The sequence below is a fragment of the Xenopus laevis genome, chromosome 1S, assembly GCF_017654675.1.
Source record: "Xenopus laevis strain J_2021 chromosome 1S, Xenopus_laevis_v10.1, whole genome shotgun sequence".
NCBI classification, from domain to species: Eukaryota; Metazoa; Chordata; class Amphibia; order Anura; family Pipidae; genus Xenopus; species Xenopus laevis.
Window position 1 is genome coordinate 82,232,265 of NC_054372.1, and position 25,222 is coordinate 82,257,486.

The 25,222-nt window shown below is 37.6% G+C and overlaps 1 protein-coding gene across 3 annotated transcripts in view; it reads right to left on the bottom strand.

Moving 5' to 3' along the window:
• The window catches only part of fbn3.S (fibrillin 3 S homeolog), a 141,534-nt gene that overhangs the window by 14,994 nt on the left and 101,318 nt on the right, over positions 1-25,222 (bottom strand). For 2 of the 3 annotated variants that reach the window (XM_041579836.1, XM_041579835.1), the window contains 19 exons: positions 24,934-25,056; positions 24,196-24,357; positions 22,395-22,463; positions 19,829-19,954; positions 19,294-19,419; positions 18,205-18,354; positions 17,911-17,982; positions 17,673-17,798; positions 15,122-15,247; positions 14,912-15,037; positions 13,862-13,978; positions 13,419-13,547; positions 12,966-13,085; positions 10,431-10,556; positions 9,541-9,693; positions 7,828-7,893; positions 1,495-1,620; positions 846-965; positions 568-687 (listed from right to left, as the gene is read on the bottom strand). In XM_041579836.1, the coding sequence (XP_041435770.1) occupies positions 568-687; positions 846-965; positions 1,495-1,620; positions 7,828-7,893; positions 9,541-9,693; positions 10,431-10,556; positions 12,966-13,085; positions 13,419-13,547; positions 13,862-13,978; positions 14,912-15,037; positions 15,122-15,247; positions 17,673-17,798; positions 17,911-17,982; positions 18,205-18,354; positions 19,294-19,419; positions 19,829-19,954; positions 22,395-22,463; positions 24,196-24,357; positions 24,934-25,056 (2,283 nt within the window). The remainder of the gene's footprint in view (positions 1-567; positions 688-845; positions 966-1,494; positions 1,621-7,827; positions 7,894-9,540; positions 9,694-10,430; positions 10,557-12,965; positions 13,086-13,418; positions 13,548-13,861; positions 13,979-14,911; positions 15,038-15,121; positions 15,248-17,672; positions 17,799-17,910; positions 17,983-18,204; positions 18,355-19,293; positions 19,420-19,828; positions 19,955-22,394; positions 22,464-24,195; positions 24,358-24,933; positions 25,057-25,222) is intronic. The other variant, XM_041579837.1, reaches the window with a different exon arrangement.

The following is a 25,222-nucleotide window of genomic DNA, read 5'->3' on the forward strand; positions in this document are numbered from 1 at the left end:
TTTATTAGCTTTATCATACACTAACTGACATCCTAGAGAAGCAAAGCCAGATATCCATGTTAACACCCACACACCTCTTTTCAGGCCCCCAGCACTATTCTATTTTTTGTATAACTTGTATGTATGTTGTTTTTTCCCAAACACAGTTTTGAATGTTGCCAGTTTTCTGCCAAGTCCCCACACTTATTAATATCACTCTGCAATATATGTGGCCCTCCCCTCTGTTCTGCCCTGACACTGGCTCTGTTCTACAATGTCGCATGCATGGTGGAACAGAACATGCAGCCCCATTGCATGCAGCAAGCAATGCCAGCCAGGTGGTGGACCTGTTACTGTTACTGTTACTGTGGATGACCGGGTAATGGTAACTTAAATCAGGATGACATGGATAGAATGCTAGTCTTACCTATTTATTGGAGAGTAACAGACTAAAGGTCAATTAACTAATTTAAATAATTTTTAAGCCACCAAAAGCTTTAGGTCTAAATTGCTATCCTCCATTGTAGTGACCAAATATATGACATAATGAAACATATATAATGGAGTGAATAGAAAATAACATTTTACCTTTGCACATCCTACGGTCCTCTCGCAGGGTATATCCAGATGGACATGTACATTCATATGAGCCATATGTATTTACACAGCGGAAAGCACACAGAAGTGGGTTTGTACACTCATTAATGTCTGTAACAGAGTAAATCAGGAGGTCCCATAATTATAGTATGTCAGTATTTCTATTTCTGATGATTAAGTAATTATTTCTCCCTATAAAAATAAATCTATATACAGAACAAATTATATACATATTGAATGTATTCAATTTTGTTGTTTTTTTTTTTTACCTTCACAAGTCATCATGGGCCCGGGTTCAAAACCTTCATCACAAGCACACTCAAAGCCCCCAACAACATTTGAACAGGTTCCATTGCCACATGGGTTTCCAATAGAGCATTCATCAGTATCTGCAAAACAAAAGGCTTTCACCTTCGGGACCAAGCAGCTTTGGTACTTTGACGGTCAGTTAATACACTAAACATGTGCAATTTGTTGGGGCCTTATTAAGGCCAAACTAGTTTCTATCCCTGCCTTTAACAGTTTTTACACTCTAAAAAAGTTATTTACCCCCCTGTGTGTCATCTATCAATCAGTCCACTTTGGCTAGATACTCACTTCCACCTTGTGATCTTGTCCATCTGGTTGGTCATGCTCATATATTTAGGTATACATCCAGAATACAACCATGTTGAGGCCACGTTTGAGAATCGATATTATGTTAAATACTGACATATCCTATAGGCTTTTTGTGCATGACTATAGCAGAAAACGTAAGTGACTTTTATGTAATTGAAAGGAAAAGCACAGAAACATTTAATTGTTTTTTGATACGATTTTTAGTCCTCAGTAAAAGCTGTACAAGACTTAGTAGGGGGTGGGAAGGGAGCTATATTTTTTTTAGCAAATACATAATTGGGATAGTTTTATTCTACTCACCAACACAATTAACTCCTGTGTAATCCAGATTATATCCAAACGGACATTCGCATCGGAAGGAGCCATCAGTATTAATACAGATTCCATTGACACAGATTCCTGGGCTCTCAGAACATTCATTCACATCTACAGAAGAAAATAGGATATGTTTTTTTTATATAAAATATTATTTTACAATAATATCATATTTCCAGTCCATTGTACCATTTCTTTACATGCAAAGAATAATTACAAAACATGCATTTTAAGTACATCAATAATAAAGTCATGCAAGTTCAGAGTGTGGTGCTATTAAAAAATGGAAAATTTAGGGCATTCTTAAAAAACAAATGCACTTAAGTTATTTTCCTTAATGTACACAGAAGGTACACATGGCTCAGTGTATACAAATTGCCAATGACTAACACAAAATATGGTTGGTACTTTTTAAAAATTAAAGCAAATATAGCAGCAAGCTTGAGGGAATACACCCTCCAATACATAGATACTTCACTTTATAGCCAGGGCAATGTTTTAATACTCTCAGACTTATTTTTGTCTGGTTTGGTATCAATGGATTGGAGGAAAGCTGCTGTTGTTTTTATATATTAAATGGATTATGATCTCAACATGGCATTTATAGGCCTGTAAGTATGACATTTGTTTTGGGCAAATTATTAGAAGGTTAGTTAAAGGGGTTGTTCACCTTCAAACAACTAGTTGTTTTCATATAAATCACCAGAAATAAAATTTTCCAATGACTTTCTATTTTCCGCGTGTGATCGTTTATTTAATATTGAGTCATTTTTCACCTACAGTTCAACCCTGTAAACTGTTCTAAATGGATACATTTAGTTCAGTGGTCCCCAACCAGTAGCTCGTGAGCAACATGTTGCTCTCCAACCCCTTGGATGTTGCTCTCAGTGGCCTCAAAGCAGGTGCTTATTTTTGAGTTCCAGGCTTGGAGGCCTAGAGGAGAAGTTTTGGTTGCATAAAAACCAGGTGTACTGTCAAACAGAACCTCAATATAGGTTGACAATCCACATAGGGGCTACCAAATGGCCAATGACAGCACTTATTTGGCAGCCCAAGAACATTTTCATGCTAGTGTTGGTCCCTAACTCCTTTTACTTCTGAATGTTGCTCACGGGTTCAAAAGGTTGGGGATCCCCGATTTAGTTGATACATTTCTTATCTTTGTCCCTGCTGAGCAGAATCTCTTGGTTTCATTATAGGCAGGCAGAATTGATAAAATAGTTGCTAATACTCTAGGAATGCTGCTGAGAAATGTATCAACTAAATGTTGCAAAATAGTAACAGTTCAAAGTCTGTGCCTGAATTCCTGAGCTGTCAGACTGAAACAAAACAGTAAAAAATAAAAAATGTAAAGGAATTGAAAAGAGTCTTTATTTCTGGGGAACAATCTAAAAACAACTGAATTGAAAAAAGTGTTTTGAAGGTGAACAACCCCTTTAAAGGGGACCCTTCACCCAAAGAAATGATTCAAAATCCTATTTTATCACATTAGGCAAAATTAACTTTAATTCCTTGTATAAATTATTTGAATCTTTCTTCCTTCAGTCTGGGATTTCAAAATTATAGTAAGCAGGGATCAGCAATTTTGTGCACACTGTTATTAAGGCAAGCCTTGCATCATCTCAGAATCTTGTTTGTGCACCAGAATGGGGGACCCGATGTCCATCCCCATACCCTGGCTACGCAATTAAATGGTAAAGAGAACGGGGGGATGTGTGGAGTGCAGTGACATCTAGTAAGTGGTGAATGGAAAGTGAAAGTAATTGTCTGCCCCGCCTCTATGCCCAGGGCATAGTGGAGGGGCAGACAATATTTGATCGACAGCTGAGATGTTTAAATGAGCTTACAATGGCTACAGGCACGTTTCAGGGGCTGCTGCCGCCTGAGGCAGCAGCCCCAATGCCGCCCCTCCTCCTGCTCCGCTCTTCTAACTACCAGCGTCGGAGCGGGTGGAGGAGGGGCCGCATCGCTAGTGCAGTGAGCGATATTGCGCTCGCTGCGCTAGAAGAGCCGAATTTCCGTTTTAAAAAACGGAAATTCGGCTCTTAAAGTTACCAGAGGCGGCTTTTTGCCGCCCCTGGTAACTGGCCGCTCCGTGCCGCCTGAGGCAAGATTCTCACCTTGCCTCATGGCCGGAGCGGCCCTGAATGGCTATGAATGCTTTATTAAAAATAGAAATTGGATTTCATGTTTAATTTGAAAAGGACAGTTTTTTGTGTCTGGGTGACAGGTCCACTTTAAGGGATCGCATTCAAGAGTACCTTCTGAAGATTAGCATACAATTTCATTAAACATGGCTTTCTAAAGTACAGATTGCATCAAACAAATTGAATTGCTTTGTATTATGACGTTAATCAGAGCTTGAACAGTAGTTTGCTGAAGATGTGATTTACGTATGAATGGAAAAAACTTTTGATACATAAGGTGTTAAAGGAAAACGATACCCCCCAAACAATGTAGGTCTCTATAAAAAGATATTGTATAAAACAGCTCATATGTAAAATCCTGCTTCATGTAAATAAAGCATTTTCATAATAATATACTTTTCTAGTAGTATGTGCCATTGGGTAATCATAAATAGAAAATTGCCATTTTAAAAAATAAGGGCCGCCCCCTGGGATCATAGGATTCACTGTACTCACAAACATACCAACAAACCATACATGTTAGGTCACATGAGCCAATTAACAGACAGAGTTGTGTCTTTTGCTTCCACACTTCTTCCTGTTACAGTTAGAGTTGAAGTATTTCTGGTCAGGGGATCTCTGAGACAGCACAGAGACCATCACGAAATGGTGGCTCAAGGCAAGAGATGTAAAAGGGCAATATTTACTTAAATATATATTCCAGCTTGGTAAGATTCTTTAATATGCCACTTAATATGATATGAACTATCTGTTGCTAAAGTGTTCATTTTGGGGGTATAGTTTTCCTTTAAGCTGGCCATAGACGCAAAGATCTCATTGTACGATTTTCGGAACGCGTGTGGAGAGTCTCGACATTTTTCGCCCAGGCGGAAATCAGTTATTTGATCGGACAGGTTAGACAATTTCTGCCGGCATGCGGGTAATATCTCTGCGTATATTGCCGATCGTATGATTTTCAGTGGGAGACTGTCACTAGCTTTGTCTATCATATGATTGCTGTCAGGGGCAGAACATCAGCTGATCTGTAAAGGGATACTGTCATGGGAAAAAAAATTTTTTTCAAAATGAATCAGTTAATAGTGCTGCTCCAGCAGAATTCTGCACTGAAATCCATTTTGTAAATTTCCCAGCTGCCCCTGGTCATGTGACTTGTGCCTGCACTTTAGGAGAGAAATGCTTTTTGGCAGGCTGCTGTTTTTCCTTCTCAATGTAACTGAATGTGTCTCAGTGGGACATAGGTTTTTACTATTGAGTGCTGTTCTTAGATCTACCAGGCAGCTGTTATCTTGTGTTAGGAAGCTGCTATCTGGTTACCTTCCCATTGTTCTTTTGTTTGGCTGCTGGGGGGGGGGGAAGGGAGGGGGTGATATCACTCCAACTTGCAGTACAGCAGTAAAGAGTGATTGAAGTTTATCAGAGCACAAGTCACATGACTTGGGGCAGCTGGGAAATTGACAATTTGTCTAGCCCCATGTCAGATTTCAAAATTGAATATAAAAAAATCTGTTTGCTCTTTTGAGAAATGGATTTCAGTGCAGAATTCTGCTGGAGCAGCACTATTAGCTGATTCATTTTGAAAAAAATGTTTTTTCCCATGACAGTATCCCTTTAACTATTTTATTTGGTCAGAATGGTAAGCCTTTGATCTGATGCTGCTTATGCATGAAAAGAAAATGCTCTAATCTAATGGATCAGGTACAAAGGGTGGTTTCAATGGTACATTTTCTCGTTGGAGTTAAATTCCTATTGCAGTTTCACAGGGTTCTGTATTGGGTCCACTTTTATTTAAATTGTTGATCAATGACTTGGTGGGGGAGCATTGTAAGCAATTTATCAGTGTTTGTTAAAGATGACACAAATCTATCCCTGCCAATTAATTCCCTTCGAGTGTGTCATCCTTGCTAGGAGATCTGGACAAACTGGCGGCAAAAGTGGCAGATTAAATATGTACGGTTATGCAAATGGCACATAAAAATATGCAAGCCACATATACCATTAAAGGTAAATGTATACAATCTGTTATCTCTAAACCCATTATCCAGAAACCCCTGAATTATGGGAAGACATTCTCCCACAGACTCCATTTTAATCAAGTAATTCACATTTTTAGAAATTGTTTCCTTTTTTTCTGTTATAATGAAACTTTACCTCACACTTGATCCCAGCTAAAATATAATGAATCCTTATTTGGGCAAAATAAACCTATTTGGTTTGTTTGTGTTTAATTTAATTTTTTTTTTTAACAGACCTTAAGGTATGGAGATCCAAATTATGGAAAGACCCCTTATCTGAAAAACTCCAAGTCCCGAGCATTCTGGATAACAGGTCCCATACCTGTACTAAGTTAGGTAAATTCTTGATGGAGGTACTTGTGGCTAATACACTTAGTTGCAGCAAGCAATACCAGTCAGAAGAAGGGGGCATTCTTTATAAACATTTACTTTATAAAGTAATGGTAATATTTATTCAACAGGGGCAATCCTAACCCCTCTGCTGCCTGAGGCAGGTTGCTGTAGCTGCTGCCCCCTCCGCCGTGCACTCACCTTTTTGTGCTGAAAGGAGTCGAGGGGGGTCCAAGAAGGAGGTGGAGGGTTCCTGGGGTGCCAGGACACTAGCACAGAGAGCATAATTGCGCTCTCTGTGCTAGTAGAGCTGAGTTTCAAACTCTTTAAGTTACCATGAGCTGCATTTTTGCCACCCCAGGTAACTAGTAACAAGTTTTTTCAACTTGCCTCATTGGCACAGTGCCCCTGTTAATCTTGTGCTTTTTTCATTGGTATGTGTATAGTAGGGTAAAATGGTTAATTGTTTAAGTGCAAATGTGTAATAAATAGTTGATACAGGTATTTTCAGGTTAACCACTAGGGGGAGCTAGAGGGTTGCTGTTGCTAGGGTAAGTCACCAGTGGGTGGAGGAAGGGAAGTTATATAAGGGAATGTTGCAGGGAGAAATAGTGTGATGCATCATGGGAAAGTAAGATATGAGCAGGCTGTCTGAAAGTTGAGTCTTTCCCTGAAAGAGATAGCGATTTAAAAGAATAGTTCAGTGTCAAAATCAAAACTGGGTAAATAGATAGGCTGTGCAAAATAAAAAATGTTTCTAATATAGTTAGTTAGCCAAAAATGTAATGTGTAAAGGCTGAAGTGACTTTATGTCTAATATAATAGTCAGAATACTACTTCCTGCTTTTCAGCTCTATAACTCTGAGTTAGTCAGTGACTTGAAGGGGGGCCACATGGTACATATCTGTTCAGTGAGTTTGCAATTGATCCTCAGCATGCAGCTCAGATTCAAAAGCAACAGATATGACCCATGTGGCCCCCCCTTCAAGTCTCTGATTGGTTACTGCCTGGTAACCAGGGTAACCAGTCAGTGTAAACCAAGAGAGCTGAAAAGCAGCAAGTAGAGTTCTGGCTAGTATATTACACATCCAGTCACTCCAGCCGTTATACATTACATTTTTGCCTAACTAACTATATTAGAAAAATTTTTTATTTTGCACAGCCTATCTATTTACCCAGTTTTTATTTTTACACTGAACAATTCCATTAAGTGAGGGAGCTTGTGTAACTAGTATGCTCTAGAGGCCGTATGTTAGCTAGGGACTAGGCTGGGCAGCTATGGCGTGAGTGAGTGGACGGTAACAAAGGATTAATACTCAGGCCCTATTCTGGCCCCAAACAAAAATATAGTTCACTTGTAATTAATGTTCACTCACTTGTATTACCCAATTTCAGGCTGTGTAGAGGTATATAAACCAGAATAGGGATACTAAAAACAAGAGAAAGCAGTAAAACCCCACACTACCTTACTAAAATTGATTGAGAACTAAGCGTATGTTTATAATAGCACTAAGCACTTATATAATTAGATCTCAATTCATTTTAGTAAGGTAGTGTGGGGTTTTACTGCTTTCTCTTGTTTTTAGTATCCCTATTCTGGCCCCTGTTACAAGTGTGAGGGTACCCTCACACCTGTAACATGATATCTTTACCATGTTAAAATAAATGCATAATAAGAAAAGAGGTTTTTATCTTGGCAATATTATAGATATAGATATATCTATGATAAATGGTTGGATGCCATGTAACTATCAGTTAGTTAAATCTCAGTCTATTGTATTATGTCTCACTGCCTTAAATAATATTATTATGAATAAATAGATATTTACCTTCTCTGGTGTCACCCATGCCAGGAATGGAGCCATGACCATAAGGACAAAGTTCCTGAAAGGCAACTGAAATATAGCGAGTAGATTAAATATGCATATGAATCTCAACACTTTAGTCAAATAATGAAATAAATAGTTAAAGAAGACATAAAGTAATGTAACATTGGGGGGGAAAGTATTTTCTTTCCAACCGTTCTCCAAACCCATCAAGATACAAAAGGTCTCCAAATTTACTTTATTCTCCAGGCATATAAATTTGGAGACCTTTTGGATAATGATGGGATTGGAGAAGTATGACTCACACATCAAGACTCTGTTTGGCTAAATTCCTGATTGGAGAGTGGGACAACAATCATATATAGATAATTCATCTTAAAGGAAAATTGATAACTGCTGTTTGCTATAAGTGACCATGTTTTTATGAAATTGTATTGACTGATTGGGGTCCTGGCCGGCAGGGTTTTGAGTCTGATTAGTAATTTTTAAGGATTAATACAATTACTACATATCAACTTGGTTTTTAATTACACCTTTTAAATTATTTGTTTTATATATAGTTCAAAATTAAATCATGAGTCTGGCTCTACTATATGGACTCAAAAAGATTTATAATAAAGACAGACAGTGCTGACAAGACTAAATGTAACCCTCCCCAATTTTTGGCATTCTTTCTTGAAAAAAAATAGTGACCTTCTTATATGTGCTAACGTTGTTCCCTATTATATAACATAAATATCAAGAACGCTTTCTACTGTTGGACTTGCAAATTATTTACTGACAACCCTATAGTAATGCACTATATTGAGTTACAGTGGCTTTATAAGAAGTTTTCAGATAATATTAAAAATAATTGTAATGAAAAATTATAAGAAAAAATGCTCAAATGCTTAAAATAGTCTTACAATTTATAAATGTGTCATCAGATGCATTTCACCAAATTAACTCAAAGATGCTTCACTACAAAACTACATTAGAGAACCTAGAATTCCGTACAAATTTGGGCCAAAATGAGAATGGGCTAAAAGTGTATGACAGCGGCCTCAACATAATGAATGTATTAGCATAATTTCAACATCTCAGTCATGCATCTAAGGGCAGCATTCTCCCAAAATGCATCATATTAGTCTATTCCCCAGTACCCCTTTGCAGCCAAGTTAACATAATTTGCTACAGAAGTTTGCAACTCACAAATGCTGCTGCTGTGCTGTCACTGTCTTTCTAACTGACTAGATATGGTCAGATTTTCTAATTCTCAGATGAACAATTGTATCATTAAACAGTTGTTTAATGTAGATTATCTATTTGGCTCATCCACTGACAGATTTAATCGTTTTTAAATGTGTCAAATCAACTGTTGGGATGATGTAGTTGGAAAGATTGGAAATGCTATTATAGTTTGTACTCGATCAACATAACATAAAGTAGATTTTTTTTTATTGGATCCACATTTGTGGGCTCTACACTAGAAGAGCCAAAATTCAGATTTAAAAACTGGAATTTTGGTTCTTACAGTTACCAGGAACGGCCTGGTAACCAGCTGCCGCCTAAGATAAGATTCTTGCCTCATGGAAGCAGCACCTATGATTCCTAATAGTCTCGCTTGCCTCTACTTCAAACTGACCCTGAAATCCACAAATTGGTAAAATGATTTGAAATTTTTATTCATTATTATATAAGCACTTGTCGCTTTCTACTCCACCATCCCAATCTTACCACTTCCTTCTTGTGGGCACAATTCACAAGGGTCACCCCAACCCTCTCCAGGCATCTTGCTGCAACAGCACCGTGCTTTTGTTGTGTTGAAAGCTTTTGGGACAGAGCATTTTCCATTATCGAATCGAGTGAAACAGAAACTCTGGCGGGTGTCTATAAATAAAATTATTATACAGTTAGGCATACTAGACAAGAGTACATTGGTGGGTGAAATCTTCTAATTATGATCCTTTTAAAAATAAAAACTTAAAATTAAACTCTGTTTGTGAGCCAAATATAAAAGCTACTATAAATGATATCTGCATTGTGCATACACAGTTGTGCCATTTTAATTTCCCTTGCATTTATGCATATAAGTAAGAACTATTGCACATTATGCCCTGGCATGGTGCACTTCATATTTCACAAGCCAACAAGAAGCAATAACTACCAGACCATTGGTTGATAGAGACAGGGCTTTCTATGTGTTTGTACAGCATATGCCCATGAGCCTGCTATACATGATATCAATGAGAATAGCTATAAAATCTGAACCAAAGAATTGCTGCTGTTGCAGTATGGGAGGTCTTACGCCTATGAAGGAAGTCTTAAATGAAATGTACAGGCACATGGGTACTTCAGTAACTGAATACACCAATAGCATTATGCACTGTGGATAAAGGTGGTGCACTTATACTGATACATTAGAAGAATGCTGATCACCATGCTTTATTCACCATTATGAACACATCATACAGACCTGCCTGATCTTTGTAAATGCCGAAAAGGAACAACAAGGTGATTAAAAAAATGGCAATCACTTTACTTTACAAATGTCACTATTATTATTGTATTTCTTCACAATCCTTAAACTAACTTTTTCAGTGATGCGTGTTTCATTCTGAACTTACCAAAGCATCGACGTCCATTATCAGATAGAACAAACCCAGGAGGGCAGACACACTGGAAACTACCAGGTGTATTTGTACATGTCCCAAATAAGCATATGTTAGGCTCCTCATCACATTCATTGATATCTGTACAATTAAAAAGAAACAAGTATTATATATATATGTATATATATATATATATATATATATATATATATATATATATGTGTGTGTGTGTGTGTGTGTGTGTGTGTGTATGTGTATGTGTATGTGTATTTATTAAAAACACATTTAGGGGCAAATTCACTAAGATGCGAAGTTGCGCCAGGCGCAACTTCGCCGCTCTTCGCCGCACTTCGCCAGGCGAATTTTCGCCAGGGCTCCACAAATTCACTAAAATCCGAAGTTGCGCACAGGGGTATCGTAAGGTTGCGAAGTTGCGCTAGCGATGTTTCGCTATATAAAGCGAAGTTGCGCTAGCGAAGGCTAATTAGCATATGGCGCGAAATTCAAATTTCAATGGAGGAACACGTATCTGCACTACAAATGCCTAGAAAACCTTCAAATCAGCCAATAAAAATTTTATTTTGCTCTACACATGTGCCCACTGTCTAGGTAAGTTGCCATGAGTCAGGAAATGTAGGGGGGAGGAAGGGGAGCCCCAAAAAATTTTCGATCTTTTTCAGCCTATCAGCCATCATGTAGAAAACATGCCAGCGTTTTTTGGGACTTAGAAAAATTTTTGACTTTTTTTGAAACAATCCCTATCTACTCTATTGCGCTTCGCCAGGTCTGAGGTGGCGAAGGAAGTCTAGCGTAAAAGGTAGCGTTCGCTACACTGCGCAAGTTAGTGAATTTGCGTAGTTTCGTCGCTAGCGAAGATTCGCCTGGCGTAAGGTTGCGAAGTAACACTAGCGAAACTACGCCAGCGTTCGTTAGTGAATTTGCGCAGTAGCGAAAATGGCAAACGCTAGCGAATTAACGCTAGCGCTCGGCGCTTCGCGCGTTAGTGAATTTGCCCCATAGAATTTAGGCTGTGTTAAAATAATTTGTCTTTAAACTCAGTTTATGGAAGAATTATGCTGACACCTACTGGTGAGATTAAATATAGATCGGCTTAAAATGTTAATAAATTTTGTAATGGACACTTGCAGGTTGTTGCCTTTTTTCATGCACAGAGGAAGCAAATTTAGATATTCTGGTATCACTATTATCTCTGAGAAGGGTTCACTGGGGGGTTGAAACTTTGGACTAGTAAACGTGTCTGAAGAAAACACATTGAGAACGCTATTCCTGATATACCTTATTATTATAATAATATATTATTATAATAATATAAGATCTTGTTCTCCACACCAGGACTTGCAAATGAGGTAGAACGTTTGTTACAAAGTAATTACACCCACAATTCAGGTACAATGTGACATCTTAAAATGCCTTGATGTACTTCAAGCTACTATATCTTATTTCTAGGAAGGATTAGCAATACATTTTGGAGGACTGATTATTTTATTATATCAATAATGTGTACAAGTGCTGGTTGTTAGCATTTCAGAAACTTGGCTAGTCTAGTGCACATGGCCTGAAGCTACTACAGGTCGGGACCTGTTATTCAGAATGGTGAGGACCTGAGGTTTTCTGGATAATATATTGTAGAATGGTTCCATTATCATGATAGCATATAAAAAATAGAACAATATTAAGTAGATAGACGTCTAAAAACATGGTAGCTTTTCCCTCAGGCATACCTAGCATAAGAATTGTTATTGTTTGTTATAACAAAAGGTACATTTTTGTACCTTTTTTTACATGCACTAAAAAATAAAAAAATACTGCCCTTAACAACTCTTTGCTCAAATGATGCAGAATCATTTCTGAACCAACTTAAAAAAACACACAACTCAGACATTGGTCACTAGACTCTACCAATAAAATGATCATAGACTACTGCTTTTGGAGATCTCTGTTGACAAATGACTCCCACCACACAAAGGATTTCTATATTGTATAAATTATTTGATCCCAAAAATAGCCTTGCTACCCCAACATAAAATAAAAGTGGGGAGAATTTTCCAAAATTTTAGGGTACTTGTTTTTACCTCACTCATAAAGTCACCATAGCTTGTAAAGCTCAAGTGAAGAATAAGTAAAACTGTACCATGATGGTATTTCCTTGGTGGCCAGGAGCAACCTTTTTGCAGCAGGACTACACACATATAGGGCCAGCTCATTTTGAAATTCCTAATACAATCCCAACATTCCTCTAGACTATTGAGTTTCCATGAGATAAATAATGAGATACATGTTTCTTATTAAATTAAATAATAATGTATTATTATACTGAGGGACCTTTAGAGCTATATGTAATAATAATAGAACAGTAGTAATTAAGTGAGGCAACAAATGATACAGCTGCCTATGGATCAATCTAAATAGATTTTTTCAAATATATATGTATAGTACAAAAAAACCCTAGAGTCAATGCATCTTTTTTGAACTAGTTCCATTTATATCCTGGGACAAGAATGCAAGGAAGTATATGATATGTAGTCTTACCTATACAATTGTCATTTTGTACTTCAAATCCAGGGGGGCAAATGCATCGAAAAGAGCCTTCCAGGTTCTGGCAAGTTCCAGGAGAGCACGTTCCTGGCAGACTGGTACACTCATTAATATCTGTTAAAAAAGGTACAGAGATCTATTATTTGTAAACAGCAAGACAATGATTTTGTCAAATAATTACCGGTAAACAGAAATCATTGTAACTTTTTTCTACATTGCAATGAATGGGGTAAGATTAAAGACAGCCAGGAACAAGAATAACAATTCTCAAGATTATGAATTTAATTCTGTGCTTACTGTATGTATGTGGATGTAACGACAGTTTCAAATTTATTAAAAATGCTTCTATATTAAAGCTCATGAGTTGATCCACTTGTGTTGCTCTATGTGGCTCAAGTGAAAGGAGTTCCATCCAGTATGTAAGATACTTAGAATGCATGCACTTACCCATGCAGTTCTTGCCATCAGGAGTGATCTCATAACCTTCTTGACAGAGACACTGGAAAGAACCAACATTGTTGATGCATTGACCATTGCGGCAGACTTGTCCCACAAGAGAAAAGCACTCGTCAATATCTGTGCACAGAAAGAGAAACTCACATTATATCCTTCAGAGACCATACTGCTTTCAATGGTAATTGCATTTACATAAAGCATATATACATAAAGTCATTAAAACATTTTTAATATAAATATTTTCGAGTTAACAGAATTAGATAGATGTATTGACTGCATCTAGAAAACAATTGACTTGAGTTATGGGTACATTTTTACACATATGTTTAAAAAAGTCCTTGAAAAGGCCAAAAAAGCGCAACCAAATGAATGGGAAATAAATAATAATTAATCAATCATGATATGTGTTTAAATGTATGCCATTAGTTTCTTACCCATGCAGTCATTGTTGTGAGTGAGTTCAAATCCTGGAAAACAGAGGCAGTTGTATGAACCAACTGTGTTCTTGCAAGTTCCATTTCCGCATGGCTGACGATCACACTCATCAATATCTAAAAAAACATGATTGATGCCAGTTAGTGAAATGCATGTGTATGTTTTACCATGCTTAAAAGGAAAGACTGGTAGTGATGAGTGAATTTATTCGGCAGACATGGATTTGTAGCGAAATTTCACACTTCGCCACCTGAATATTTGTTCATGCAACTTTGTCAAAAATTTGCTGCGGAAAATTCTCACCAAGACAAAAAAGTTGCCATAAAAAAAACACACCCATTGGGACTCATTTATAAACAGTGAGCACATTTGCACCTGGGCAGTAACCCATGGCAACCAATCAGATGATTGCTTTCAATCAGGGCCGGAACTAGGGGTAGGCAGAGTAGGCACGTGCCTAGGGCGCAAAGCTGAAGGGGCGCCAGGCACGCACCTTCTCTGCCTCTGCAATCCCCTAGTCTGGTCCCTGTTCTGGCCGACATGCGCGTCTGCGCGAGTGCGCATGTGCGAAAAACTAAAGTGCGCATGCGCACTCGTATTTTTTCGCGCATGCTCACTTGTGTCTTTTCGTGCATGCGCACTCGCGTATTGGGCACTTTGACGGGCCAGGCTGCCTGGGGCGCCTGCCCGCGTTGGCCCGGCACTGCTTTCAATGCTCAACCTGCAGCTGGCTTTAAAAAGCTAATCACTGATTACTTACTGGGTTACTGCCCAGTTGCAATTTTGCTCATGGTTTATAAATGAGCCCCATTGACTTTAATGCATTTGGACAAAAAAGTCACAGAGACAAAAAAGTCGCGAAGAAAAAATTAACAACGAGACAAAAAAAGTTGGCATAAGAAAAAACACCCATTACATTTGGACTGCGAAAAAAAGTGTTGTGCACGTTAAAAAAATGTTGACGCCCATTGACTTCAATGGATTTTGCAAATTTTTCACCAAAGGGAAACGGGACAGATTCGCTCATCACTAAAAATGACACTACTCACCCATACACATAGTTTGGTCCCCACTGGCTTTAAACCCATTGTGACAGACACAGATGTAGCTGCCTTCTGTGTCCATACATGTTCCATGGCTGCAGACATTAGGAATCTCCTGACACTCATTGCGACCTGCAGAGAAACACAATAAGTAAATGAACCAACATGCTTTCTACCCTTTTTAAAGTCTTTGAAAACAAAAGTGTGCATTCTTACCCACACAGGCTCCACTGGGGGACAATTTGTATCCACTGGAGCATTCACACCTATAAGACCCAGGAATGTTGATGCAGTCTGCATTTCTCTGACATAGATTTTCTCCACTGCTGCACTCATCAATATCTACAGGAAGTAAAATAATATGATTATTACTCACATCATCCACTCTTGACCTGCTAATCTGCATGTTGAGCTGTTTGTGCATGAATCTTTCAGTGGAACCTATGGTTTAGTGCTATTGTGTAGCAGTTAATGGACTTTCTGAAACTCTGTTTGAAAATCTATGACACTTTACCAGTATGTGCTTTATCACAATTTAATTAAAACACAGAACTCCTTAGTAAAAGTTGCTCAACAAAATAAAACATTACCCAGGGTATTGATTTACAAATCTAAAAACTAATTTGCATGTGCACATAAACTTAAATGGGGATGTTAAAGGAATTGTTCAGTGTAAAAGTAAAAACTGGGTAAATAGATAGGCTGTGCAAAATAAAAAATGTTTCTAATATAGTTAGTTAGGCAAAAATGTAATGCAATGGAGTGATTTGATGTATAACATGTCAGTCAGAACACTACTTCCTGCTTTTCAGCTGTCTTGGTTTACACTGACTGGTTACCTTGGCTACCAGGCAGTAACCAATCAGAGATTTGAGGGGGGCCACATGGGTCATATCTGTTGCTTTTGAATCTGAGCTGAATGCTGATCAATTGCAAACTCACTGAGCAGAAATGTACCATGTGGCCCCCCTTCAAGTCGCTGACTAGCTCAGAGTTATAGAGCTGAAAATCAGGAAGTTGGATTCTGGCTATTTTATTAGACATCTGTTCACTCCAGCCTTTATACATTACATTTTGGGCTAACTAACTATATTAGAAACATTTTTTATCTTGCACAGCCCATCTATTTTTTTTTTTTATTTTCACGCTGAACTGTTCCTTAAAAATACAGGGTCTGGCATTATAAGTTAGGTAACTTAAAGGAAAATTATACCCCCAAAATGAATGCTTATGCAACAGATAGTTTACATCATATAAAGTGGCATATTAAAGAATCCTACCTAATCCTAAATTGGATATTTAAGTAATATTTAAGTAATTAGTACCCTTTTAAATCTTTTTCCCCCATTGTATGATATTTTTTGTGCTGCCTTAGAGATCACCTGACCAGAAATACTGCAGCTCTAACTGTAACTGGAAGAAGTGTGGAAGCAAAAGACAGGACTTTGGGGTCCGTTTACTAAAGTGCGGTAAAAACATGCCCATAAAATATAGACAAATTTGTCGCCAAATATGTTTTCGCCAGTTTACTAACCTGCGGTAATTATAAATTTGCAAATTTTCTTGCGCAAAAATATGTTTTCGCCCAGTTATCACATTCAGTGAAAATAACGCTACGTACACATTAACGCCTGGTTTACTAAACAGCGAACTGTGCAAAAGACAAAATTTACACAAGAATATTCACAAAATTTTACCGCCACCTATATCGTGGTGTAAAAGTATTTTTTCGCCAGAAATTCTCGAGGGGCAGGAAATATCCCATAATACTTTTTTTTTTACCCATCATTCTTTGCTGACAGGAGAGAGATCTGTAGCTATTGCTGACAGGATGTTTTGGCTTCTGCTTCTATCTGCTGCAACAACAGCATGTTCAGCTCAGAGTTGTATTATTGGCAGCTGGCAACACAGTCCAAGAATTCGTCAGCCTCTACGCTTTTTTGGTTTCATTGTGATTGGCAACATTAAACTGTGCATTTATATGCAGCAAAGAGATTGACTGGTATGATTTCATGTTCACATGATTCTATTGGCAGAAAGGTTTATATGATGCATACATGTTTGATTGGTGTTACTCTGGTAATGTTGTTGGGCGGTATAATCATCAGTCAATAAAGTTTATGAGTTTTGAAGGTGCATTTGTGGCCATAAATGTCGCAGTAAAAATTGCCATAATAACCACCATAAAACAAGACTATTTTATAGCATAAATATTCGCAAAAACTTAATTTGTCACCAGAAAATTTGCAACTCGCTAAAATTACCGCTAAAGTAAACTGGTTCGTTAACGTAGTTACCGCAAGTGATCACAATGACTTCTGAGCGCATCGCTGTTTAGTAAACTAAGTCGCTGCAAATATTCTGGCAGAAAAATATTCTCAGCGATAACATGCTGAAACTTTAAGTCAAATTTACCGCACTTTAGTAAATGGACCTCCAAGTCTGTTAATTTGATCATGTGATCTAACAGGTATGGTTTGTTTGTGTGCACCGGGAATCATAGAATCCCAGGGGGCATCCCTTATTTCTTAAAATGGCAATTTTCTACAGAAGCAGGATTTTACATATGAGCTGTTTTATGCAATATATTTTTATAGAGACCTATATTGTTCAGCGGTATAGTTTACCTTTAAGACTATTTATTTCTATTATCTCTGTTAGTGTGCAAATGTACACAGAAACAACTGTTTATATTTCAGGACATATAGTTGTCTGCCTTAATTGTCATACAACATGTAATAGAGCTAAGCATAAAGTATAAACTTACCTTCACAGATAAGAAGGATATTATTATAGCTGAAGCCCATTGGACATTCACAGCGGAAGCTTCCAATCTGGTTTATACAAACACCATTGCTGCAGATTGCTGGAATTTCACTGCATTCATCAATATCTATGGGTAAATAATAAAAAGGGTATATAAAAATAAAATAATTAAGCACATGTTGTAAACACTCCCTTATATGCTTTACAGTTGAAAACCTCCAAACACATTAATTCCTTACCCATCGGTTTGCCAGTACGGATATCAATAATGAATCCAGGGGCCTGGTTTCCACAAAGAAATATATATTCAGCTGAAAAGTGAAAAAAAAAAAAAACATATATAGAAAATAGCTAAACAATATTTTGCTCTTCTGTATGTTAGAGTAGTACATACTTTGTTATAATACATACAAATATAGTGTTTGAAATAAAAACATATTTTATATTGTGGAGAAAATCTGGACAAGTGTAAAGCAATGCTAGTTTGAATAAGTCCTAGCATTACATTCATGTAAAAAAATTGAAATACATACGAGTTGCGGGTAAAGGGCATGGTTCACATGGCTTGTTCCAAGCCTTGCCAATGTTATATGAACAGCAGCACATTTTCTTGGTCATATTGGACGACAGCTCATTCTCGCAAGTATCATTATAGTTGCGATAGCAAACGCTTTTTCTCATATCTACAACGCAATAATAGGGACATGTTAATAATTAAGTTCTAAGTAATAAAGCACATTTGAGAAATTAACACAATTACACAGACCACCCAAAATGTCATACATTGTTTCAGTTGTTAAATAAGCACTCCCATCCTATATAATAAAGTTGAAGTGTCTCTGCGTCCAGTCCCTGTGTCCGTGGGATAGCGCTACTGCGCATGTGCCCCACGGACTGTCTCTGGCGAATCTACGCTAGTGAAGTAGAGAGACGCGCAACTTCGCACCCTTACGCTGTGGCGTGTTTTACCATTGTGGGTGATAGTCTGAAAAACGTAAATACGTTACCGTTCGCCGACCAGAGCGTAAATTCGCACTTTAGTGAATTTGCCTAGCGCAGGCGAAAATTCGCCTTGCGAAGTGCGAGCTGTGGGATGTGTGACCCGGGGAGTCCGCGGTGCAGTCAGTAAAGGTAAATGGGGGGTCGGGGTTGAGAGAGACTTCCACCAGCTCCTCGCAGAGCGTCTTGCCTCTTTATTTATTGCCTAAAAGCCCCGCCCTCACGGGAGAGCCGCAGCCAATCCCAGTGCACTGCCCCGCCCCTCTTTGTTGTGCTGCCCAATGGCAGAGGGATAGAGCGTCTGTTTTTATAAATGTTTGACTACATATGTTCTAGCGCGGGCTTAATGTCTAGTAGCATATAATGTGCTAAAATAAAGGAGAGTTCTGGGTTAAGAAAAGGACAAAAGGAACTAGCAGCAATTAGTTAAAACTCACCCAACCACTAAACATATGACACATGAGTTACAGCTTTACACACAATATTGCGCTAAACTGTATCATTCTACTCAATTGCAAAGGTCAGATGGAAGTATGGACTCCAAATAAGGAATATTTTATAAGAAGTTAAGACAAGTAATGGTGGCATATTTAAGAGCATATACTACAAATTAGCTCACATACCCATGCAATTATTTCCTCCATTGACTTGCATATACTCTGGTGGGCAAACACAGGTGTAATTGCCAAGGGTGTTATAGCAGGTGCCAGGACCACAAATGCCAATATGTGCAGAACACTCATCAATATCTGGAGGAGCAAAATATGTTCTGTTAATGGATGACTGTATAGAAATATCATTGATTTTATATCAATAACTTTGCCAATACAAACAGTATAACAGGAGAAAGTAGCAAAAATACATTATTTCACTTAAAAAAATTATAAAACCAAGCCCTCCTAATACTATTGTGAGGGTTTTTAAGCAGATACAGTAATAACACATGCTTAAAAAAAAATATAACCAACACTAACTCAAATGTAGCAATTACAAACAAAATGTTTCATCGCATGTACAACACAGTCAAATATGTCCTCACCTATCTCTCATAGGTATTCAGGTCTCTTTTATTTGAACAGTGCTAACAAAATACATTGTTGACAAATAATAAGCATATGTCATTGTCTAGTATGATAAAAGAGTGTAAGCTTAAAATACCTTCACAGATTCTAGTTTCCTCATTCAGGTAATATCCAGCTGGGCATTCACACTGGAAGCTCCCAAAGGTGTTCACACAATTTCCTCCCTGGCACAAACCTGGAAGTTCTTGGCATTCATCAATATCTGTAATGAGAAACAAGAGAATAATATATTAGTATCAGGATCTGCCAAGGACTTGAACTCTGGTTGTGCTGGTCACTTGCAGCATTTACCTCATGAGCCACTGGGGGCTCTCAGGACTGGCCCTGAACTCTTGAGTTTAATGTTCCTGTTATCTGCTTGTTCACAGTATGTTTTCCACCCACCTCGTTTACCCTCATGTGTTTCCCATTCCTAATCACCTTCCCGTTATAAACCCCGCCCTGAGGGTTTTATGGGGCCGCCTATATCTCCTGGGCCCCCTTGCAGCTGCAGGGTCTGCTACCTCTGTCGTTACGCCTCTGTACTCAGACAAGTCTGGTGCAAAAAACAAATATATACAGATGAAGCCACTTGGATTTGTGAGATAAATGCGTCATGACTCATGGTTAATTGAAGAAACTGCGTTATCTAAAGTCATCTTAACTCATTTAATGCATTTAACCTTTCCATTAGCATACCAAAGCACCATTGTGAACAATGGTGAATGCCTTAATTAGATGGGATGTTGTGACGCAGTTTTCTGTGTTAAATGAGATAAATGGGATATCTGTGTTTAGTTATTCTGTGTCAAACAGACAAACCAAAGTGGCTGCATCTGTACTGGGCAACAAAAAACATGAATTTCAGAAAACTAATTTTAGTGCCTTGAGGACTGCCCTTCAGACCATTGATTGGAACATTACATTTGCAGCTAAAAACACAGAACAGAAATGGTTGTCATTTAAAATATTAAATCATCACTATTCTCAATTTATTCCCTTAAGTAGTAAATGTAGAAGCTCTAAGAATCACCCTATGTGGCTTAATATAGAAGTAAAGAAGTTAATAGGAAAGTAGAGAAATGCATTTAAAAACTACAAGTCCGTTGGGACAGAAGCTGCATTTAATGAATATAAACACTATAATAAATGTTGTAAATCAGCAATCTGGAAGGCAAAGAAAGGAAATGAAGAGTGAATTGCGGCGGAGGCTAAGACTAACCCCCAATTTTTTTTTAAATATGTTAAGATGCAGGTTGAGAGTATTGCTCTATTAAATAATGGTTGTAGCAGATACAGAACATGCAAATGTGCTAAATCAGTTCTTTTCTTCAGTATATACAATAGAGGAGTCTGTGTTCCCAGGCTCGCTTCATAGTTGCATTGATGGCTCAGCTCAATAAAGTCAGTGGCTGACTCAGGATATTATCCATAAAGCGTTAATAAAAATGAATGTAAACAAGGCTCCAGGGCCTGATGGCATACACCCCCGGGTTCTAAGAGAACTTAGTTCCGTTTTAGACCAGCCCCTATTTCTGATTTTCTCAGATTCGCTTTCATCTGGTATGGTACCTATGGATTTGAGAAAAGCTCATGTCATTCCAATATTTCAATCTCAGCCTGGCAATTATAGGCCAGTAACTTTGACATCTGTGGTTTGCAAATTATTTGAAGGCTTGTTAAGGGATCACATTGAAAATTTTGTCCTAGTGAATGGCATTATGAGCAGCAATCAGCATGGCTTTATGAAGGATAGGTCATGTCAGACAAATTTGATTGCTTTTTATGATGAGGTAAGTAGGATGCTTGACAGTGGGGGGGCAGTAGATGTGATCTATTTGGATTTTGCCAAAGCATTTGATATTGTGCCTCAGAAATGACTGCTTTCTAAACTAAGGTCTGTTGGGCTTAATGAAGTCGTTTGCACATGGATAGGAAACTGGCTACAGGATCGGGTACAGAGGGTGGTTTTTAATAGTACATTCTCTACTTGGAGTAAGGTTCTTAGTGGGGTCCCTCAGGGCTGGGTATTGGGTTGACTTTTATTTAACTTGTTCATTAATTACTTAGGGGAGGGTATTATAAGTAATGTATTAGTGTTTGCAGATGACACAAAACTATCCAGCCCAATAAATTCCATCCAGGATGTGGCATCCCATTCAGTTTAGAAGAAAAGAGGTTCCGCCTAAATATTCGGAAGGGGTTTTTTACAGTGAGAGCTGTGAAGATATGGAATTCTCTCCCTGGATCAGTTGTACTGACTGATACATTAGATAGCTTTAAGAAGGGGTTGGATGGCTTTTTAGCAAGTAAGGGAATACAGGGTTATGTTAGATTGCTCATAGTACAAGTTGATCCAGGAACTAGTCCGATTGCCATCTTGGAGTCAGGAAGGAATTTTTTCCCCCTCTGAGGCAAATTGGAGAGGCTTCAGATGTGTTTTTTTGCCTTTCTGTGGATCAACTGGCAGTAAGCAGGTTAAAAAAATGTTGAACTTGATGGACATGTGTCTTTTTTCAACCTAACTTACTATGATACTATGTAAAGAACCATCTTAAAATATATCCCTGTAAATACAAGTTTAAGCAATAAGTTATGTATTTCATTGAAATGCATGTGAAGTTTTAAAATATCCAATAAATTATCATTTCCAGATTTCTTACCTTCCAAAATAACAGTGATTGGGTTTGGTCTGAATCCCTCCCCTCCTGGACAAAGTGTTTTGTATTCAGCTATCCCACAATAACAAAAAGAAGAGTCAGTTTTACCAGTTAGTTTTAAATAATCTCTTAATTTGAAAATTCACAATGCTTATTATAAGTCACAACTAACCACAAATAAATGTCCAAAGAGATATATGAATAGCTCTGGTTATTACACATGAGAGTAATTACTGTGTGCCATGCAAGGATTCACCTTGCTTGCAATTGCCATTTAAAATGTTTTTTGACTACTGTCACAGCCTATTAGCTATTAATTCTAATCATCTTGGTAATGACATAAACTGAATCTGTTACAGTATGTGTTATATATAAGTCAAGGTTAATAAAGGTATCAATTTAAAATTAATTTAATTTCCTATATTGAATTTGTTTACACTTGCCAAACAGTTTTATACAGTTCACATAAACTTACTTATAAATTGCCAGTATATTTAAAAAAAAAACAGGAAGAAATTTTAAAATATTTGTTACTTTGATAGGCTTCAAAAAGGTTGTTATTTATGAGAATAAAAGTTTGGTATGTGGAAGTAGGAGCAAGTATGCTATGATAAGCTATTCCAAACACTAAGGGGCAGATTCACTAAAGGGCGAATTCTTGCCAGCAACCACTTCACACACATGGCACCACTTTGCCAGGTACAAATTCGCTACCATTGTGACAATTCACTAATATGCAAAGTTGCGCCCTGGGCGCTAAATGCTGGCGACTCTTCACTAGCATTCGTGCAAGCATTTCATAGCGTTCGTTTGTGCCTAGCAAAAATTCGCTAGTGATCTTGTGCTTAGGTCAGTTTGCATATGGAGGGTAATTTAAAGTTGTATGAAGGTCTTTATTTTAAATGCTGGTGCAAATACTTGAAGTTACCACTTTTTCTTACAAATATCCAGGGAACCTTAATAAAGACAAGAGATTTAATATAATGCCCTAAACATGAGTCCACTGTAAAATGAATGTTTCATATGTTACAAAATGTCTGGAGAAAACCAGTTACCCAAAAAAGGTTCAAGTTAGAACTTTGCAGGCAATCACGCTTAAAAAAAGGAAAAATCGCCAGTGTTTTTTCAACTTTAATGCATTTTCAGCAGACAGGATATGATGTAAGTGACAGAAGATTGAGGAGGTAACGTTCAGTAAAATCCACACTTTACTGAATTTGCGGAGTGTGAGCGAACGTTAGCAACAGTCTCTTTCACTAGCGAATCGGCGCCTGCGCCTCTTAGTGAACTGGCGATGTCGATGCGGATTGTAATGCTGGCGAAAAGTTGCTAGCATCAGCCACTTCGCCCTTTAGTGAATTTTCCCCTAAAACTGAATCACAGATCAAAAACACCTTGGCATCTTCCATTAGACATGCTTTTACATTAACCCTAAGAATACTTTTCTAAACATTTTTAAAGAATATTTGAGTAATGTTCTTCTGGATCAACTGACTAAAGTATACAATGGCAGAAGCTGGAGAGTCAGGCAAAGCTCAGACAAGAGTTTTAATCTTGAAACAGGTCTTTGAAATAAATGTCAGTAAGTCAATAAAATATTTCATTTAGAAACTCCGTGGCATTTTAAAATATCCATACTAGGGTATCAAGTTCCTTCTTAAATATGGCTGGCAAAAGGACCCACACAAATACATTTCAGTATATGGGATATATTTAAATTATTACATCTTCCATTTTCATTCATTCTTAAGGCAATTAATGTCCTTAATGAAAAGTTTTGTCTGTAATAAATTTAGTTACTTACTGGAGTTGGCAAAAGGACAGAATTCACATGGGTTGCCCCAAGCACGGCCCAGAGAGCAGCAACAGGATGCTCGTGTGACACCCACTCCAATCTCAGCACTGCAAGATAAGCCTCCATCACCTCGGGGCTGTGTTTCCAAGAAGCAGTTTCCAACTCTGGTATCTGCAGATAACATGCATAATATTAATTTCATCAAACACAGTAAGGGGCATATTTATCAAGGGTCGAATTTCGAATTTGAAAAACTTCAAAATTCGAATTCAAAAAGACCAACCTAAATTAAGTCGAAGGTTTTTTTGGCTGAATTGGTCCATTTTGAATCGAATGGGTCTGTATTCGCACAAATTGGAATGGTACGAATCAAAGTAATAGTGCATTCGATCATATTCGAATAAAAGCTTTCTCCAAGAAAAAGTTTGATTTTTCAAAGTCCACCAAATGACTTCATATGGGTTCTAGGAGGTCCCCAATAGGCTAAATCAGCAATTTGGCAGGTATTAGACAGCGAATGGTTAGTCTAATTTTTAAAGAGACAGTACGTCATAAATTTCGATATTCAAATGTTCTCATTTTTTTTTAACATCGAATTTGGACTATTCCCTAGATGAAGTACACAAAAAGCTTAAAATTCGATTTTTTTGAATTTGAAAAGTCACCGCGACCTTTGATAAACCTGTCCCTAAATGTTCAATACTTTGTTATAAAACATTTGTGTTGTATTTGTTTACTTAAACTTACCAACACATCCAACTCCAGTAGGGTTCAACTCAAAGTCTTGTGGACAATTGCACAGATAACTGCCTGGAGTGTTAACACACAGCCCATTGATACAGTTCACTGGGTCAGCACATTCATTTACATCTAAATAGCAAAGAGACAAGTGTCACAATTTCTAATTCCTCCCTTTATTATGGCAGGATACATGTTTAATACACCACACAGTTCAAAAGTTCAAAAACATGCTATTTCTTATGTTGAATGACTTGTATTTAAAACTATTTTCTGGCATTTTCACAACTTAATAGCT